Below are 21,318 nucleotides of genomic sequence, written 5' to 3' on the forward strand. Positions count from 1 at the left end.
TGATCTACTCTGCATCCTGTCTCATGCAGCAACACAAGCATCCATCCATCTCTAACGTACCTGGGACAGTCTTCCTGAGATGATGGTCTGCAATGGAGGCCGAAAAGAAGCTTCATTTGTTGTTTCTCCTTCCCGTGGTCTTTCATCTCTCCACTGGCTCCCTGCAGGACAGTAAGTGATTGTTATTGCATAATATTGTAATAATGAATTATTACCATTACTGTGGCAGGGCTGTGAATATGTTTCACTGAGTAACTGTACATGGGGTCCAGGAACAACATGTTCAATGTACAGTGATTGTATCTGTTGACAAAAATTGTGCCTGTTACTATAATCAATTACAGGTTTACTCATAAACCTAGTAATAAACAAGTGATTATTTGTTACATTAATTTAAGAAAAAATGTGATACTGAGATAGTTGGAGACAGCCAAAACCTTAAAACAGTTGTGAACTTGTGATGTGGAGTGTAGTCTAGTGGCTGAAGTATAGTTTGTTTGATGAAACAACACCACAGTACAGTATGTTATATAATATATACTATACATAATGGTCGTTATGTAATTTCTAAGCCTGAGAATGTTGGTAAATTGTTAGGTAGCCTTTTAGTTTCTTACTCCTACATTAGTCGTTTTTCACAGTGATACTTCATAACTACCGTATATGAGTAAAATGCTGGGACTAAATTGTATTTTATTTTTGTAACACATATATTATGTGATCTAACATCGAACATAATTAAAAACAATGTGTGACCACCAAGTGTGTAATAAATAAGCATTTTAAGGTATCCTTCTAAGTTCTGTTTAGATTAGACTCTAGTCTAGATGACAACAGACGCCCTTTATCTTTCACAGGTCTTCATTGCCTCAATGACTACAATAACAACATTACATGTGAGTGGAACAGCACTTCTGCATCTGACCAGAGGATCCTGGCTGCAGACACCAAATGTACTCTCAGTGTCTCCATAACAATGGAAGATGAAGATGAGCCATACTCAACCTCCTGTGACCTGAGGCCCTTTGATGACTCCAAACCAACTATGAGAACATGCTCTCTGGTCTACAGTTTTGACGATGTGAGTTGGTAGTATATAATTATTATTACTTTCTCATACAAATCTACACACATTTCAAAAACTCTGACACTGTGAAGTCTGTGACTTCTGCACACACCATGTTCCTTATGTTATTTAATATTATATATATTAATATATTATATATATTAATTATTATTATATATTATATCAATGAAACTTTTGAATACATTCATATGACATTCCCATTTTATGTATATATTTTTTTAGCCGACACCCTTAGCCAGAGTAACGTACGTAAACAGAAATGTTTGCAAGATGACAAGGAATCAATGCTGGTAGACAAAACGGGAAAGGGCGCACACCAGTGTTGCTGAGGTGGCCTAAGACAGTAAATAAAGAATCCAACGTTTCCAAGGAATCAATGCTGAAAAGATCAAGGATCTAATTCTAGCCTCTCTAGTCAGGGTGTATTTCTGAGAAAGATACTATAGACTAGTCTATTCTTCTTTGCCGTTTTCAATGTGATACAATTACTGTATGTTTTTGTAATATATTATCTTACATGTGTAATACTGTCTAGGTATTCTTTAGTGACCTGACCTGCTCCATTGATATATATTAATATATTATCTTACATGTGTAATACTGTCTAGGTATTCTTTAGTGACCTGACCTGCTCCATTGATATATATTGTGAGCCTTTGAAGAATAGCTTGATCGGCATCATCACCTACAAGCCTGCTGACCACAGTAAGTGTAATAGATCAGACATCAAGATTCACGTCAAGAACCCCCACATTGACATTAATTAACCCGCGGACCCCCATTTGAAAAGATATGCCAGGGACCCCCATAAGAGAACATTCTTACGGCTCTAGCAGTGATTCTCAACCATTTTAATTTCAAGGACCCTCAGTTTGATATGCAATAGGCTGCAGACCCCCCCATTTAATGGAATTTCTCATTTTCTATCTCTGAGACCCCAATTTGTATTGTAAAATCAATGTTAGTTTAACTCTGAGAGTGTACAAATGTTGTGTACATTTGTACACTCTCAGAGTTACAAACACATGAGGGCCCAACACATACTCTACAACCAGAATACTGACAATAATATAACCTTAACTCAGGCAAAGTTTGTAAACTATACACTCTTCTGTACGTACGTACGACGTGCGTGCTATTACAGTAAAGCTGAGTCCTCCTGGAAGGCCTTCAATCAACTATTCCACCATTTCCTGGAAAGTCCCTGGGAATAATCTCATCAAAGACTACAGCTTCCATATCCAGTGGAAACAAAAGGCTCAGTCCTGGAAGGTAGGTGCGTGCGTGCGTGTGCGCGTGCGCTTGTGCGTGTACGTGTGTCCATGTGCATGTGCGACTGTGAGTATGTGTGTGCGTGTGCATGTGCGTGTGTGTGCGCGAGCACGTACATATACGGTTACCAGTACGTACGTGAGCATGTGTACGTGCGTACTTGTGTGTGAATGACCGTAATCTTTCATGAATCTCTTTTAAACCCTTGTCAGGATGCCTTGGAGGGAAACAGAACACATTGTGGGTTACAATGCCAGACGGAGCTGGATCCAGACAAGGATCTGGAGCTGGATGAAACGTACCAGGTGCGAGTCAGAGTCCTGGCCAGTGAATCTTGGGCCAAGTCCACCTGGAGCGACTGGAGCGACACTGCATCATGGAGATCAGTCGCTGGGAGGATGAAGACAACAGGCAACAGGTTACAGGATGAACTAGGTAAAGAACATAATCAGACAAATACAATACCCTGTGTGTACCTATTGTACCTACTATTTTACTTTCATCAACGTGTGGCAGGGATTTGGGGAGTGAGACAAACATTCATAGACATTGTATGAATGCCTTAACAAATAGAGTAGAGAAAATGTCACAGTTTACTGTATTGGCTGTCAAATGTTCAGACGAATCTCTACAATGTTCAATATGAGCAATCATTGGAGCAATGTAACAAGATGAAGGGGAATAGCAGAAAAACTAATTTGGATATAAGAAATATGGACATCACATCATGACATCTAATGCTGATTATTTACTTGATTTATTTTTGTCTTAAAATGGAATGACTCACTCATCTCTTCTCGTCTGATATGGTTGTGTCCTTCCCTTAGATGGTCGCAGTGTGCTGGAATCATGGGACTTTATGGTGGGTGTCATTGTGGGGGTTGTGGTCCTGTCCCTGGCCATCATCCTCTGCAAGACAAATAAAAACACTTGGTAAGCCAAGGAAAACTAAACAGCTTCCACTGCTTGAATGTTTCCTTGACTGCTCTCTTCTGCTATCAAACACAAATCGCTCACTTCACCGACTTTGAATATGTCATTCAACCTAAGGGAATGATTGGATATAGAGAAAATGAAGGTGGTTTATACTTAGAACATTATGATCATATGTGTAGTTTGACATGTGTTCATTTTATCATCTGTTTCATCGTATATCATTTGGCGTTTCAGGGTTTATGTGGTGAAGAAGCTTGAAGGTCCACCTCTACCAAATCCAGCTAAATTCTTCCTTCATGATGGAAACTTAAAGGTCAGCCTACAGAGCTTAATTATGTTGATTGCACTGCAGCGTGTTTTTATTGCATTTGATTGTTTTTTATTGCAAGGATTTTGGCTTTTTAATACTTTTTTGTTTGTTTAGTAGCCTATATGACATGTGAAGAACTTTGATTCTGTGTATGAAATGTACTATACACACAAACTTCCCTTGCCTTAAAGTGGTCCGCGGACCACCAGAAAACCCATGCCTTAAATGAAAGAAAATGGAAAAAAAGATTCAGTAGATAGTAGCTGTTGACAGTTGAGTAACTGGATTGGCCCTCATGTATATTAATACATTAATTCAATCTATCAAGTGACACTTTCTATTCTTGTCCCTTTTCATTTTGTCATCAACTGTCCATCCTTATACCTTCCTCTTCCAGGCGTGGCTGAATCCTCAGTTTAACAACGAATCAATCCACTCCTGTCTGAAGAAAGTGGACATCTCCTCCGTAGAGGTCACCAGCAATCCAGACAATATTGCCTTGTGTGGCTCAGAGACGGCACTGCTTGACCGGAAGCAATGTGGCAGTTTCATGTCAACCAATTCTTCCTTCTCCAATCCCAGCTACTCTCACCTCTGTCCTCCCCCTATCTCCTCTCTCACTGAGGGCAATCTGGAGCCCTGTTTTGCTGACTCACCCTACGGGCCTAGTGGCAGTCAGAATGAAAGGGAAGAGGAGAGGGGAAAGGATATGTTTGACTCACCCTACGGGCCTAGTGGCAGTCAGAATGAAAGGGAAGAGGAGAGGGGAAAGGATATGTTTTCCATTGGGAGCGTTATGCAGGCATCTTCAGAGCGAGTTGAGAATCTCCAACCCCAGCAGCGCTGTGGCCTCTTCAGCACAGAGTCAGGCATTTGTAGTGGAGAAGATCAGTTCATTCAGGACAGTCTGAACAATGGAGATAAGGCAAGTATATATGATGGTGCGGGCAAGGAGCTACCAGGAAAGGATAGGGGAAAAGAGCAGGGCAAACAAATACATGTTTCAAATTGGTTTACTAGTGGTAAAGTTGCTTTCAGTGGAAGGTGTATAGAGGTCTGTTCAGACTATGAGAGAGTTGAGAAGCTCCAGAGTCCAGTCTCAGGCATTTGTAGTGGTGGAGAAGAGCAAGTCAGCCCGGACAGTCTGGACGATGGAGATGGGATAACCGCTGGTCATGGCGTCAAGGAGCTGCAAGGAACGCATAGTGACAAAGAGAAGGGCAAACGGATAAATGGTTCAAATTTAGCTGCTGTCGGTGGCATTGTTAGTGGAGGGTTCATACAGGTTTGCTCAGACTATGAGCGAGTAGAGAAGCTCCAAGACCAGCACTGTGGCCTCCAGAGCCCAGATTCAGGCATAGGCAGTGAAGTGGAAGAACAGGTGAGCCAGGAGACTCTGGAAGGTGTTCTTGTAGATGGACTGGGTGGATCCAAAGGCATTCCTCCTCCATCTTTTACCCCTATACCATTTAATTTAGTTGAAGTCGGGACAAGCTCAGCTGTGGGGACTCTTCTAGGCCTTATGCAAGAAGGGTTAAGTGCTTTTCCTTCTACAAGGCCAATGGAGTCCTCTAGTGGTGACTACATGCCAGTGAGAGAGATACAGAGCTGATTCAAATGAAAACAAAAACAGCAAACCATAACCTCAGAGACCAACCATTTACACCTACACTGAGAGTGCACATAAACAACAGAATGGATTGTACGGAGGCGGTCTGTTAGAAGCCACAGAGCTACACTAGCTCTCGGTCAGCGCTGGCAGAGACCAGAACGATTGGCGTTCCTTCGTGCTATCAGACTATACAAGACGCCGGCCCTCCCCCCATATGAAATATGTTTAATATTTATTTAATTATTCATTTGTTCAATTCTATTCTATTTGACCTACTTTTCCTTATAAATTGGGAAGCACATTGTTTGTTTAAAAAGATAATTTTAGATAGTTTGTTGTTTGTGTGGCGTAAACATTTTACAACAATTAGTATTTTATTGAAACATATATATAGCCTACCACAGTATAACTTAAAAACCTGCAGAGTTTGATTGTTGAAAAATGTGAAATTGAGTATAAAGTGAAATTTATGCAGATGACGAACACACAAGATGCAATGTGTATTTTTTTTTTCAATCTCTGTCATGTCTGTCTGTGGTTATTTCTACGTTAAAGGGTCTACCAGTAATAAGACAGGATGTATAACCATACGTGGAGAGGATGTCACTGAAATGTCTATCTAGTGTGTGTTAGTCTCCCACAAGCTGTGAGGCTGCTGGAGGATCCATGGGGCCTGGCCCCATGGCTGTGACTCCGAAACTTTCATTTGCCTGTCGTCGACTTGATTCTCCATATTCTTGCCTGAGTATTTAGTCAAGTCTTTACGTATGTATATGGGCTATATAGTTAAGCTCATTTACTTCAACAGGAAGCACATTAACGGTGAAATAAATGTAACCATTCTGTACTCTGTCTGATGTCCTTACTGTATGTCCTGAAACTGCGTGGATTAGTGCGTGTGAGAGTACGTTCTGTTTATCACGGTGTCCCAGAAATCACATAGACTGTTTGAGTTGCCTTTGCACAGGGTCTGGTAGATGACCTTAGATCTTATAGATTATGTAGCAATGTGTGTATGTATGTCCCTGTGTATATGTCCGAGCACGGAAAGTTGCAACCCCTCATAACTCTGTCATTTCTCGACCGTTTCGGACGTGGGAAGGCTCGCCAGAACTGGGCCCGCCCCCTCTGAATAGCTTTGAACATGTACAAATGCAAAATATAAGGTGCTTACCCTGCTACCCCAACTGATCGATTTATGCACTCAAACTGTTCAAACAGTTATAATTTGCATTTGTACATGTTCAGAGCTATTCGGGGGCACCGGGTGCCGTTCTCACCACCATGGGGTACGAGACCTTAGACTCTTTTAGATTGGAAATGTGAGAATCGATAAAATACAATACGAGAGTCTAAATCTTAGGCTAGCCCCAGAGAATATAATTTCTTGAAGGGCAGAAGGCCACTTTGAGGAGCCCATGGCCTTCATGAAATTCCTGCCCTGAGCCATTAGATTATACAACTATTACTCAACACACAGACCTCCCGAACATTATAAGATCTGACTTTTGCATCATGCATTGCTGGCCCATAATGCTGTACATCCACACATATCCTAGATTTAAATAATATCCTTGAAGGAACATTCTGTGTGTGGAATCAATGTAATATAGTAGTAAATGTGTGGGTAATTGCTACGTAGTGCAAGTAGGTGCAGCTGAGCTTGCATATTGTGTGACAGAATCTCACCCACAACAGGAACAGGAACTTCACCTTTCAGGCTTGTGACTTCAGGCAGGACACACAATTTTAAAGGTTTCTCCGTCCTGCTGTGCAGATTCCACTTGGAAGAGAGTGAAGATGCAGGTGTAGACTCCTTCATACAACAGTGTGACATCGGAGAAAGGGATCCATCAGTTATTTTCTTTTAAGTAAAGCTCTGATGAACTTGAGTCAAATACCTTGACCGTTTTATTATCTCTGGCCCACGCTGGGGAAAGGCTGAAGAAGCCGCAGACCGTCCGTCGGGCGGTCAGGTTTCATCTGGTTTTCTAATTCCAAATCTGACAGTTGTAGGTTTAGCAGTCAGTGTGCTGGGTATAAGCAGACATACTGTCCTTGTACTGTCCTTGTACAGTTGTAGGTTTAGCAGTCAGTGTGCTGGGTATAAGCAGACATACTGTCCTTGTACTGCCATTTGGCTTCCTCCAATCATTTATCAGCTTTAACCCAAATTAATATAGAGATGCTTAGTGGACAACTTGTACTTTCTGGACCCCAGGAAGAATAGCCACGCTAATGGGGATCCATAATAAAGTAAAGTACTGTAAATGGTATATGCATGAGAAGCAGGGTATAGAACTAAAATAAATTGCTCAACATTCTGTGTAAATGTTTTTAAGTGGGCTTTGCTACCCACAAACCACACATTTGCTGGTGTCATTTCACTAGAACGGTTATATCCGTATTTTATTTCCTCTCTCTCACCCCACTCTTCATTAATGTCACTTGCCACCTACTACTGTGTGTACAGTATGCACGTCCTGGCTCCACCACTGAATCGCTGGTCATGAACATAAAAAGAAACTTGAGAAACTAAATGGAAATTCTGTATAAATCTTTGGCTATTATAAGGCCTACTTGATAACCATGATACAGTACATACATCAGTCACCTTTAAAGAGTCTTAACATCATCATTGATTGATTGATTAATTGATTGAAGTATTTATTAACAAGTATGCAGAATAGGTGGAAATGGAAAACTATTTCTTATCATGCACGCTCTCAAGATTATCTGATGCTTGAGACCATACATACCTCCACTACATCAGGAGAATCTGCTTTCAAGTGCTCTGCACCACACACTTTACACCTTACACAGACTTCACTAAAGTACAACTCTCTTCCTTCTCTATATCGCTTCAACTTGATATATAAACATTAGTAAATATCAACTGTACCTACTGTATCACTGTACCTATTTATTATTACCAGTAATTTACTTTATTCATCTATGGTTTGTTTTCTTTGTTTGTCGTCGTCGTCGTCGAGCCCTCAGTGTGTTCTCCGAGAACTAAATAAAGGTTGAAATGAAATGGGAAAAAAATGGTACATTTCCAGCACAACTCAATACAAAAACTGTTAACTGTGAACGCCACCATAAAGCATTACACTTGTGGGTCCACCATTTTCAATTCATCAGAACATTTAGAGACATACGGTACAAATATACACTTCTATATGACAAAAAACAGGAATCAGACTTTTGGGACAGGGACAGGGACAGGTCCCCCAAGATTTTAAACTGGCCAAAGTAACCCCCTTGTACAAAAAAGGGAGTAAATTAGAACCCGGCAACTACCGCCCTAATAGGTTGGGAAGTAACGGATTACATGTAATCCGTTACTGTAATCAGAGTAAAAAAAAAACGTAACTGTAACGTCTTAGAGTACATTTTAAAATGTGTAATCTGGATTACAGTAACGGGGGTGTTGTAACGGGGGTTACATTAGGATTACATTCTCCCCTTCCCCTCATTAATTTTTCAAACAAGTTATAAATTATTATAACGCCAAACGGAATGGATTGGAGTTGAGCGCAGCGCGCACCTCTCTGACTGTGTAAAATCCTCACAGTGGAAGCTGCTGCTGCGTCAGGGCGGTGTTGCCAATTTGCGAGAGAAATAAGCAACCAGGTCTATGAAAACAAGCCCAAAAGAAGTGACTATAAAAGGCCACACGAGCACTTCAAAGCTATATATATCGTCCATTAAACAATGTGCATATTTATATATGTTGGCTATTTGAAAATAGACGATCTACAAGCTCACAACCGTACCATTATTTACAAGCAACTTCAGAAAAATAAGCCCAATGTGGCTTATAATAATCAGACCAGGCAACACTGCAGAGATACAGGGCACGTTCGGAAATAGCGCACTGAGCCCACTGTGCAATGCAAACTAATAGGAGAGTGTGCTCCGGTGTGGTATTTCCCACTAGATAGGAGAGCATATGATATATTGGATTTGGGGATAAATAATGGGTAGCGCAGTCTTCTCTTTTAGGTCAAATACAATGAGGCTTTTTATTTAAAGAGTAGCCTACGGGGTATAAATATAATTGTATAGGGCTGAGTTATTTGTAGACTATATAAATTAGTCTTTACTGTCTAGTCAATGTTTTAAACTCATGCCATGTCTATCTAAATTAGTGTCAGCCAGGAATGTCAAAAAGAGTTTTTATTTGCCACTTTGACCACACATGGATGGAGTTGTTGGTTGTTATCAATCAAACAATCAAAATGGTTCTGTAGGTCAAGATGCATTTTTCTTATGATCTGTTATAAGTTGACACAATGACTCTATAGTAATGTAACTGTTCAGAGAGGTCAAATTCTTAACAATGAAATGACCTTAACCATATTTCAGTTGTCCTTATCTTAATTTCATAGGCTCAACATTCTTGTCTATCAATGGTAAAACTTGTATTATCTAATTAAATTGAATTTTACTTAAAAGTAATCCAAAAGTAACTGAAAGTAACTTGTAGTTACTTTTTAAATGGAGTAATCGGGATTACGTTACTGACTACATTTTTTAGCAAGTAACTTGTAACTGTAGGGGATTCCTTTTTAAAAGTAACCCTCCCAACCCTGGCCTATTTCTATTCTAAGCTCCATCTCGAAAGTGATGGAAAAAATAGTCTATGAACAGGTTGAAAAGTATCTTGCCACTAATAAATTGCTGTACGAGTTCCAATCTGGTTTCAGAACATCCCACTCCACTGACACATGCCTCCTCTATTTGAGCGACCACATCAAACACGAGGTGGATGCTGGAAAATACTGCGGCATGGTCATGCTGGACCTCCAAAAGGCTTTTGACACCGTGAACCACTCCATACTGGTTAACAAGCTTAAAGCTATTGGTTTTGATAGCACATCAGTGAGCTGGATGCAATCCTACCTGGAGGGGAGAGAACAGATGGTGGAGGTGAACGGAACACTGTCCCCTCCCCTCCCAGTGAGCTGTGGCGTCCCACAAGGAAGCATACTAGGGCCTTTACTGTTCCTAATTTATGTTAACGACATGACTTCAGCTTGTGACTGCAACTTGTTCCTGTTCGCAGATGACTCAGCACTGCTGGTCTCGGACAGGAACAAACTGCAGGTTGAAAAGACCCTCAGCTCTGAACTCGGTAGAATCTGCACCTGGCTCGCTGATAACAAATTATCCTTACACCTGGGAAAAACTGAATCCATCCTCTTCGGATCAAATAGTAAACTCAGCAAGGCAGATGGCTTCTTGGTTAGAGTGGGTGACAATATTATCACACGAAAAGATCAAATTACCTACCTAGGTTCCATCCTGGAGGCCAATCTTTCCGGTGATAAAATGGCCACCAACGTAATCAAAAAAGTCAATCAAAGAACAAGATTCCTTTACAGGATCTCCTCACTGGTCAGCAAAAACACCTTGAAGACCTTAACAGGAGCCCTCGTACAAGGTTTCTTTGACTATGCATCCACCTCTTGGTACCACAGCACCTCAAAGGCCCTTAAAACAAGGCTCCAGACCTCTCAAAACAAACTGGTCAGGCTCCTACTTGGCCTCACCCCCCGAACCCACCTCACCCCTGCCCACTTTGACAGGCTGGGATGGCTTAGGGTCGACGACAGAGTACAGCATCTTGCAATGGGTCTGGTCCACAAGATTCGATACACCACCAAGATACCCATGTACCTGTCTAAATACTTCCTTAATGTAAACGAAGTCCACACCCACAACACCAGAGGAAGTGCAACAAACCATGTACAACCCAGATTCGGCTCAAACAAGGGACTAAATTCTTTTCGCTCCTATGCCACCAAAATGTGGAACGCCCTACCAACAGTCATTAAGACATGTGAATCCCTTGACTCCTTCAAAACCGCTCTCAAAGGGCACCTACGGATGGCTGCAATTCGAAACTGGCCTCTGTAAAATCTGAATCCCCCCCACCCCCCCACCCCATTTTCCCTCACTGTATATTGTATCTTTTCCCTTTTTTGCTTCCCATATGATGAATTCCTGTTCTGTTCTTTACCTACAGAGAAATGTCTATTTGTATGTCTCTAAATGTTTGTATGTCTTTAAATGTTATGATGAATTGAACAATGTGGACCCTGTTGTAAACAAGTGTAATGCTTAATTGGGTCGTCCACTCACAGTTGACAGTCTTTGTATTGAGTTTGTGCTTAAAATGTACTGTAAATTCTACAAACTGTTAATAAAGATTTCAATCAATCAAAAAAAATGGGAGGACATCAGGCCATGTTTCAAATTGCAGCTGTCCGTAGGTGCCCTTTGAGAGCGATTTTGAAGGAGTCAAGGGATTCACATGTCTTAATGGCTGTTCCACATTTCTTCCACATCCTGCTACGAGAAAATAACTATTAAAAAGTTATTTTAGTATAACCCAATGGAAACAGAGACTGAAGCAGGTTTATATAATGGAAGAAATTACTGCAAGGTTACAATTAAAAATGGAACGTTTCATACTTAGATGGTCTTCTGTGATATTGTATTTGGGTGTTTCGGTGCATGTGTAGAGGTTGTTTGGTCTGTAAAAGTATCGTGGAGTCGTTGTTGTGTCTGCAAAAATGCTTTAAAGAAGTCGTAGGTGCCCGGTTTGTAGCCGGTCGTGAGCTGGGGGCCGGTCGTGAGCTGGGGGCCGGTCGTGAGCTGGGGGCCGGTCGTGAGCTGGGGGCCGGTCGTGAGCTGGGGGCCGGTCGTGAGATGTTTTAAAAGTCAGAAACTCAGTTTCTTTCCTGCTTTATCACCTGTGGTAGTACTTCCATTTCCGAGAGAGAGGGAGAGGGGAGAGAAAGAGAGCGAGTGTGCGATAAGAACGCACACAAGATGAGATAATGAAAGAAATTACTGGCACTGAAGAAGAAAACAACTGTCAACCACTTATACACCTCCACCCGCTCTGCCTCATCATTTGAAATAAAGAAAGCATGTAGTGAGCAGCCTATACCTACTGTAGCCTTGATCCTTGATCCTTACATCCTGCAGCAATATAACCTACCTGATAAATATATCCATGTGGTGTGAGATCTTACTTGGATGATGCTCCACAATGGAGGCTCATAAGAAGCTTCATTTGTTGTTTCTCCTGCCTGTGATCTTTCATCTCTCCACTGGACAATCCGACCACTCTGAGAGGAGCTTGCAGGACAGTAAGTGTTGATGCTGCCTGCCACACACACACTTTATAGCGCAAGTGCTCAAAGCGCTTCACAATGTTTCATTCATACATTAGATGAAGTATGTATGTATGTATGTATGTAGCAGCCTATGTATGCATGTACGTACACACACACACACACACACACACACACACACACACACGTACACCATGCATCAATCTTCAATAGTCGGGTCGCGGGGGCAACAGCTCCACCAGAGAGCTCCGGACTTCCCTCTCCAGAGCAACATTAGTACAACTTCCTCCTGGGGGATCCCGAGGCGTTCCAAGGCCAGTGATTCCTCCAACTGCGCCTTGGTCTGCCCTAACCAGATGCCCTGCGCCTTGGTCTGCCCTAACCAGATGCCCTGCGCCTTGGTCTGCCCTAACCAGATGCCCTGCGCCTTGGTCTGCCCTAACCAGATGCCCTGCGCCTTGGTCTGCCCTAACCAGATGCCCCCCTTGGTCTGCCCTAACCAGATGCCCTGCGCCTTGGTCTGCCCTAACCAGATGCCCGGACCACCTAAGATGGCTCCTTTCCAAGCGAAGAAGTGGCGACTCTACTCTGAGTCTCTCTCGTGTGACTGAACTGAACTGAACTCACCCTATCTCATATAGATACATAGGCCCCCCCTCTCAGTAGACCATTCATCCGAGGGGAATACATTCTGCCTATATTCTATCATTTAGAAAAAACTAAAATAATTTCTCCATGACTACAGACCTCTAATCTGATCTAATTTGTCTTTCACAGGTCTTCACTGCCTCAATGACTACAATAACAACATCTCATGTGTGTGGAACAGCTGCACTTCTGCATCTGACCAGAGAACCATGGCTACAGACACTAAATGTACTCTCAGTGTCTCCATGATGGTGTGTGGTACCAAATACCCAGCCTCCTGTGACCCGAGGCCATTTGATGACTCCAAACCAGCTATAAGAAGATGCTCTCTAGTCTATAGTTTTAACTATGTGAGTTTAGTAGTATATTATAAGTATTATTATAACTGTCAGTCAAGTAAATATTTGTTTACACACAAGTCATCATTTGTTATTATTAATTGCAATCATATCATTATGTAGGAGTAGACGTGCCACTTTTTGCCAACCCTATATCCAAACTAATAATACAGTATATATGGTAATAACTGTACATCACCTTTGATTATTGTTTTTAGCTGACGCCAAGATATGAGGCAATTTTGTCAAGAAGGAATTTCTTGTGAAAAGATGAAGGATCTAATGTCCTTCAGATAATGAGCATCTGATGAAGAGACTAGATTAACATCATTTCTATGTTTGCAGTATGTATTATAGCTCTACCGACAGTTTGTCTTGTTTGTAGAATGTAGTTTTATGCTTGTACATTGGAATGTAGTTTTATGGTATATATACAGTATACTGCTGTATATAAAATGGCACCGGATGTTTTGCACTATAGCACCTTAGTTTGTCATCATCATTATTACCACGCGTTTATTGCTATTTGCATTCATGTAAAGCCAGTCAATTTGATGAGTTGATTGTTGTGCGGGTAACCTCACGTGCCGTGTAATGCTTAACCTATCACAGCGTGGATGCATGGTGTAATGGTGTATGCCCGTTCCTATGTGTAAATCCTGATGAAGATCTGAGTGATTGAAACGTTGACGGCAATAAAACAGCAGAGCTTTTGCAACATTACCAGTGTGCAGAGTGCAGACTCTATTCTTCTCCAGTGTGCAGAGTGCAGACTCTATTCTTCTCCAGTGTGCAGAGTGCAGACTCTATTCTTCATTTACCCTTTTAATGAAGGCCATTTTGTCTTTTATCTATGGTACTTATAGTAACCTAAATTAGGTATAGTAAACTATATCTATATATATTTATATACGAGTACATAATATAAAATACATTTGATAGATAATGGAATAATATAGGTTGGCAGCCTCAAAATCTGAATCCTTTGAGTTATATGAACTATTTTCATGTTAACAACTGAATTGGGAAAGTAGCAAAGCCTTTATTTTCTACAACTCCCTCACATGTCATGGATGGTTTCATGTTGCCAGTGGAGAACAGGTCCATGGGGATTATTGTTCCTGTGAGGTTTACTTTAGATCTGCATGAGAGAGCATCCCTGTTGCTGGGTGTTGACTAGTGATGTCATGATACCTGTTGCTACATGCATTGCTGTTTGTCCCTCAAGGATGCAAAGGTCATACGGTATGCAACCATAAGGATATAATCATGTAGCAAAAGAGGAAATGGGGAACACAAAACACATATTATGATTACATTTTAGCTTTATCCTTGACTGGAAGGATTGTAGCAGTGGCTACAGGCTAAAGCATTGTAAGTATCAGTGAAAGTTTGTTTACCTGTGGACTTGCAAATAGGATCCTCTCTCTCGGTGTCTATGAGGTGGTTGTTGCCAACTTGTCTGGTCATACACTGAATGGAGATACTTGAGGACACTGGTGACCTGCAGCCAACATTGAGACGGTTTCTTGAGGAATGACAACAGAAGGAAGACGTTATGGTGACCGGGCATAACTCTGTAAAGTCACATTCCAGTGACACAGGGAAAACTCCTGCTCCATTTTACCAAGTGGTCAGTATGCAGTTTTAGTAAAGTATTATTGTCGGGCTGATACATGACCTAATGAGTCCAATAAATCATAATGAACTGTTTTGAATGTAACACAATCTGACAAAGCTGAATTAAGTCAAACTTTTTTTGGTCACATATTTTGGCTTCACTATTATATGTAAATCTGGATAAGAAATTGCTTAATACACTACATAATACACTGCATTATGCTATTCATTAACCATCTAATTGAACCTAGATGGTAAAACAATTGCAATTAATTCAGACACATTATTCAAGGATGAGGGAAATAATGGTTGGGAACAAGAATACAATCTGTACAGACTGTATATTGATGTATTTGTGCTTTTCAAATGAGCCACATCTGGCTTTTTACCCGACAGAAACTGAATCACAGACTTAAACCTACAAATAACACAGTAACTATACAAGCTGACAAAACATAGCATCGAGGCGTGTTGAGTTTGTAGTTCTGCTTTTTATGCTGTTTTTATTTTCACCTTTAATGACGACATGCCCGAAACATTAGGAACACCAGGTTGAAGATGTCAATAAGTTGACTAAAAAGAAGGGAATGAGCTAAGGGCAAAACTTAACCCATTCTGACCGGGCACCCATTTTGGTGTCAGCATCATGTTATGCTTTAGCTATTGAAAAATAGCAGATCTACAAGCTCATATCGCGCCACCGAGTGGCGCGATACGAGCTTGTAGGTCTGCTATTTTTGAAAAATCGAAGAGCGACTGACATTTTTAGAATCTGATCTCAGGTCAGAATGGGTTCATCAGACCAGTGTGTGTCCGGCGGAAACCTTGTATGAATCTGATCTCAGGTCAGAATGTGTTAAACTGTGCTCCCCTCAGTCAGGGAGCTGTCCACAGGCTGTGGCCCCCTCGACCAGAAGGACTCCACCCTGCAAGTGTCTGTGTCTTCGGTTCTTCCTCATCACTGTCATCATCATCATCATCCTGGCTGGAGGAGCTACCCTGCCCTGGTACTTCCTGGGTGAGCCACAAATATCTTGGCAGTCTCTGCTCCACCTTAATGTTTCTCTTAACCCATTCTGACCTGAGATCAGATTCATAACGAGGTTTCCGCCGGACACACACTGGTCTGATTAACCCATTCTGACCTGAGCTCAGATTCTAAAAATGTCAGTCGCTCTTCGATTTTTCAAAAATAGCAGACCTACAAGCTCGTATCGCGCCACTCGGTGGCGCGATATGAGCTTGTAGATCTGCTATTTTTAAATAGCTAAAGCATAACATGATGCTGACACCAATATGGGTGCCCGCCCAGAAACACAATCTCACTCTCTCCCCCTGCGCACACACACACACACACACACACACACACACACACACACACACACACACACACACACACACACACACACACACACACACACACACACACGGTTTGCATGCATGAAGCTAGGCGGGTGGAAACTATAACTGTTCAATCACATCATAAGTGACGACAAAATAGAAATAACATTGCCTGACAACCTCGAAGATAACAATTGGCTTGTAAGTGCAAGCGTGTGACAATAAAGAACAACCTTGAGCTCTAAGAGAGAGTCTACTTGACAGAAACCTGGATGATAATTCTGTATTTACTAAACTTACACACAATCTGCAGAAACTTCATACACATTACGCAGGCAAACATCTGCTTAAACTGTAGCCTACTGTACATGTAATATAAACATGTGTAGGAGGACTACACCTGGAATTCCCATACAAAATGCACACAAACGATTACATTGATACCCTGCATTAAAATGTACAGTATGTATCCTAGGTATAAGGGGATTGGATTGCCATCACCAAAATACATTTCTGATCTCTAACACACGCGCGCACACACACACACACACACACACACACACACACACACACACACACACACACACACACACACACACACACACACACACACACACACACACACACACACACACACACACACACACACACACACACACACACACACACACACACACACACACACACACACACACACACACGCTTACGTAAATGAGCTAGAAAAACCATTTGAATCTGCTAAACTTATCTTATTCAACTCTGGGTTCTCTCCCCCCCCCGCCTCTCTCTCTCTCTCTCTCTCTCAGAGTACAAGGTCTGGGTGTTGGGTGGTGTAACAGCGTGACACACACACACACACACACACACACACACACACACACACACACACACACACACACACACACACACACACACACACACACACACAACCACACACACATGAGCTGCGTTCGCTTCCCGCGTTTGCGCGTCTTACTTGTATAATGGAAGAAATGACTGCAAGGTTAAAATTAAAAATGGAACGTTTCATACTTAGATGGTCTTCTGTGATATTGTATTTGGGTGTTTCGGTGTATGTGTAGAGGTTGTTTGGTCTGTAAAAGTATCGTGGAGTGGTTGTTGTGTCTGTAAAAATGCTTTAAAGAAGTCGTAGGTGCCCGGTTTGTAGCCGGTCGTGAGCTGGGGGCCGGTCGTGAGATGCCGGTCGTTTCACAATGTTTCATTCATACATTAGATGAAGTATGTATGTATGTATGTATGTAGCCTATGTATGCATGTACGTACACACACACACACTACACACACGTACACCATCCATCAATCTTCAATAGTCGGGTCACGGGGGCAACAGCTCCACCAGAGAGCTCCGGACTTCCCTCTCCAGAGCAACATTAGTACAACTTCCTCCTGGGGGATCCCGAGGCCTTCCAAGGCCAGTGATTCCTCCAACTGCGCCTTGGTCTGCCCTAACCAGATGCCCTGCGCCTTGGTCTGCCCTAACCAGATGCCCTGCGCCTTGGTCTGCCCTAACCAGATGCCCTGCGCCTTGGTCTGCCCTAACCAGATGCCCCCCTTGGTCTGCCCTAACCAGATGCCCCCCTTGGTCTGCCCTAACCAGATGCCCCCCTTGGTCTGCCCTAACCAGATGCCCTGCGCCTTGGTCTGCCCTAACCAGATGCCCCCCTTGGTCTGCCCTAACCAGATGCCCCCCTTGGTCTGCCCTAACCAGATGCCCCCCTTGGTCTGCCCTAACCAGATGCCCTGCGCCTTGGTCTGCCCTAACCAGATGCCCCCCTTGGTCTGCCCTAACCAGATGCCCTGCGCCTTGGTCTGCCCTAACCAGATGCCCTGCGCCTTGGTCTGCCCTAACCAGATGCCCTGCGCCTTGGTCTGCCCTAACCAGATGCCCCCCTTGGTCTGCCCTAACCAGATGCCCCCCTTGGTCTGCCCTAACCAGATGCCCTGCGCCTTGGTCTGCCCTAACCAGATGCCCTGCGCCTTGGTCTGCCCTAACCAGATGCCCTGCGCCTTGGTCTGCCCTAACCAGATGCCCGGACCACCTAAGATGGCTCCTTTCCAAGCGAAGAAGTGGCGACTCTACTCTGAGTCTCTCTGGTGTGAATGAACTGAACTGAACTCACCCTATCTCATATAGATACAATTTACAATTTACAATTTAGGCATTTAGCAGACGCTCTTAATCCAGAGCGACTTACATTTAGATACATAGGCACCCTCTCAGTAGACCATTCATCCGAGGGGAATACATTCTGCCTAATATTCTATCATTTAGAAAAAACTAAAATAATTTCTCCATGACTACAGAGTACAGACCTCTAATCTGATCTAATTTGTCTTTCACAGGTCTTCACTGCCTCAATGACTACAATAACAACATCACATGTGTGTGGAACAGCTGCACTTCTGCATCTGCCCAGAGAACCATGGCTATTTAAACACTAAATGTACTCTCAGTGTCTCCATGATGGTGTGTGGTACCAAATACCCAGCCTCCTGTGACCCGAGGCCATTTGATGACTCCAAACCAGCTATAAGAAGATGCTCTCTAGTCTATAGTTTTAACTATGTGAGTTTAGTAGTATATTATAAGTATTATTATAACTGTCAGTCAAGTAAATATTTGTTTACTTTACACACAAGTCATCATTTGTTATTATTAATTGCAATCATATCATTATGTAGGAGTAGACGTGCCACTTTTGCCAACCCTATATCCAAACTAATAATACAGTATATATGGTAATAACTGTACATCACCTTTGATTATTGTTTTTAGCTGACGCCAAGATATGAGGCAATTTTGTCAAGAAGGAATTTCTTGTGAAAAGATGAAGGATCTAATAGTCAAGATATGTCCTTCAGATAATGAGCATCTGATGAAGAGACTAGATTAACATCATTTCCTTCAAGATGAGAAAAACTATGTTTGCAGTATGTGTTATAGCTCTACCGACAGTTTGTCTTGTTTGTAGAATGTAGTTTTATGCTTGTACATTGGAATGTAGTTTTATGGTATATATACAGTATACTGCTGTAGATAAAATGGCACCGGACGTTTTGCACTATAGCACCTTAGTTTGTCATCATCATTATTACCACGCGTTTATTGCTATTTGCATTCATGTAAAGCCAGTCAATTTGATGAGTTGATTGTTGTGCAGATTGTAATGCTTAACCTGTCACAGCGTGGATGCATGGCGTAATGGTGTATGCCCGTTCCTATGTGTAAATCCTGATGAAGATCTGAGTGATTGAAACGTTGACGGCAATAAAACAGCAGAGCTTTTGCAACATTATCAGTGTGCAGAGTGCAGACTCTATTCTTCTCCAGTGTGCAGAGTGCAGACTCTATTCTTCATTTACCCTTTTAATGAAGGCCATTTTGTCTTTTATCTATGGTACTTATAGTAACCTAAATTAGGTATAGTAAACTATATCTATATATATATATATATATATATATATATATATATATTTATATACGAGTACATAATATAAAATACATTTGATAGATAATGGAATAATATAGGTTGGCAGCCTCAAAATCTGAATCCTTTGAGTTATATGAACTATTTTCATGTTAACAACTGAATTGGGAAAGTAGCAAAGCCTTTCTTTTCTACAACTCCCTCACATGTCATGGATGGTTTCATGTTGCCAGTGGAGAACAGGTCCATGGGGATTATTGTTCCTGTGAGGCTTACTTTAGATCTGCATGAGAGAGCATCCCTGTAGCTGGGTGTTGACTAGTGATGTCATGATACCTGTTGCTACTGTACATGCATTGCCGTTTGTCCCTCAAGGATGCAAAGGTCATACGGTATGCAACCATAAGGATATAATCATGTAGCAAAAGAGGAAATGGGGAACACAAAAAACATATTATGATTACATTTTTAGCTTTATCCTTGACTGGAAGGATTGTAGCAGTGGCTACAGGCTAAAGCATTGTAAGGATCAGTGAAAGTGTGTTTACCTGTGGACTTGCAAATAGGATCCTTTCTCTCGGTGTCTATGAGGTGGTTGTTGCCAACTTGTCTGGTCATACACTGAATGGAGATACTTGAGGACACTGGTGACCTGCAGCCAACATTGAGACGGTTTCTTGAGGAATGACAACAGAAGGAAGACGTTATGGTGACCGGGCATAACTCTGTAAAGTCACATTCCAGTGACACAGGGATCACTCCTGCTCCATTTTACCAAGTGGTCAGTATGCAGTTTTAGTAAAGTATTATTGTCGGGCTGATACATGACCTAATGAGTCCAATAAATCATAATGAACTGTTTTGAATGTAACACAATCTGACAAAGCTGAATTAAGTAAAACTTATTTTTGTCACATATTTTGGCTTCACTATTATATGTAAATCTGGATAAGAAATGGCTTAATACACTACATAATGCCCACTGCATTATGCTATTCATTAACCATCTAATTGAACCTAGATGGTAAAACAATTGCAATTAATTCAGACACATTATTCAAGGATGAGGGAAATAATGGTTGGGAACAAGAATACAATCTGTACAGACTGTATATTGATGTATTTGTGCTTTTCAAATGAGCCACATCTGGCTTTTTACCCGACAGAAACTGAATCACAGACTTAAACCTACAAATAACACAGTAACTACAAGCTGACAAAACATAGCATCGAGGCGTGTTGAGTTTGTAGTTCTGCTTTTTATGCTGTTTTTATTTTCACCTTTAATGACGACATGCCCGAAACATTAGGAACACCAGGTTGAAGATGTCAATAAGTTGACTAAAAAGAAGGGAATGAGCTAAGGGCAAAACTTAACCCATTCTGACCGGGCACCCATTTTGGTGTTAGCATCATGTTATGCTTTAGCTATTGAAAAATAGCAGATCTACAAGCTCATATCGCGCCACCGAGTGGCGCGATACGAGCTTGTAGGTCTGCTATTTTTGAAAAATCGAAGAGCGACTGACATTTTTAGAATCTGATCTCAGGTCA

At 41.8% G+C, this 21,318-nt stretch overlaps 1 protein-coding gene across 1 annotated transcript in view; it reads left to right on the forward strand.

Moving 5' to 3' along the window:
- tmprss6 (transmembrane serine protease 6) overlaps window positions 1–21,318 on the forward strand; it is a 39,536-nt gene continuing 18,218 nt past the window's right edge. The window contains 12 exon segments of the mRNA XM_083765593.1: window positions 1–171; window positions 858–1,081; window positions 1,696–1,792; window positions 2,232–2,359; window positions 2,572–2,794; window positions 3,187–3,292; window positions 3,530–3,608; window positions 4,003–4,986; window positions 6,466–6,539; window positions 11,751–11,932; window positions 13,146–13,366; window positions 15,851–15,992. Coding sequence (XP_083621719.1) covers window positions 93–171; window positions 858–1,081; window positions 1,696–1,792; window positions 2,232–2,359; window positions 2,572–2,794; window positions 3,187–3,292; window positions 3,530–3,608; window positions 4,003–4,986; window positions 6,466–6,539; window positions 11,751–11,932; window positions 13,146–13,366; window positions 15,851–15,992 — 2,539 coding nt within the window. The 5' untranslated portion in view covers window positions 1–92.

This window comes from Protomyctophum parallelum (assembly GCF_964188405.1).
Source record: "Protomyctophum parallelum genome assembly, chromosome: 5".
Classification (NCBI taxonomy): domain Eukaryota; kingdom Metazoa; phylum Chordata; class Actinopteri; order Myctophiformes; family Myctophidae; genus Protomyctophum; species Protomyctophum parallelum.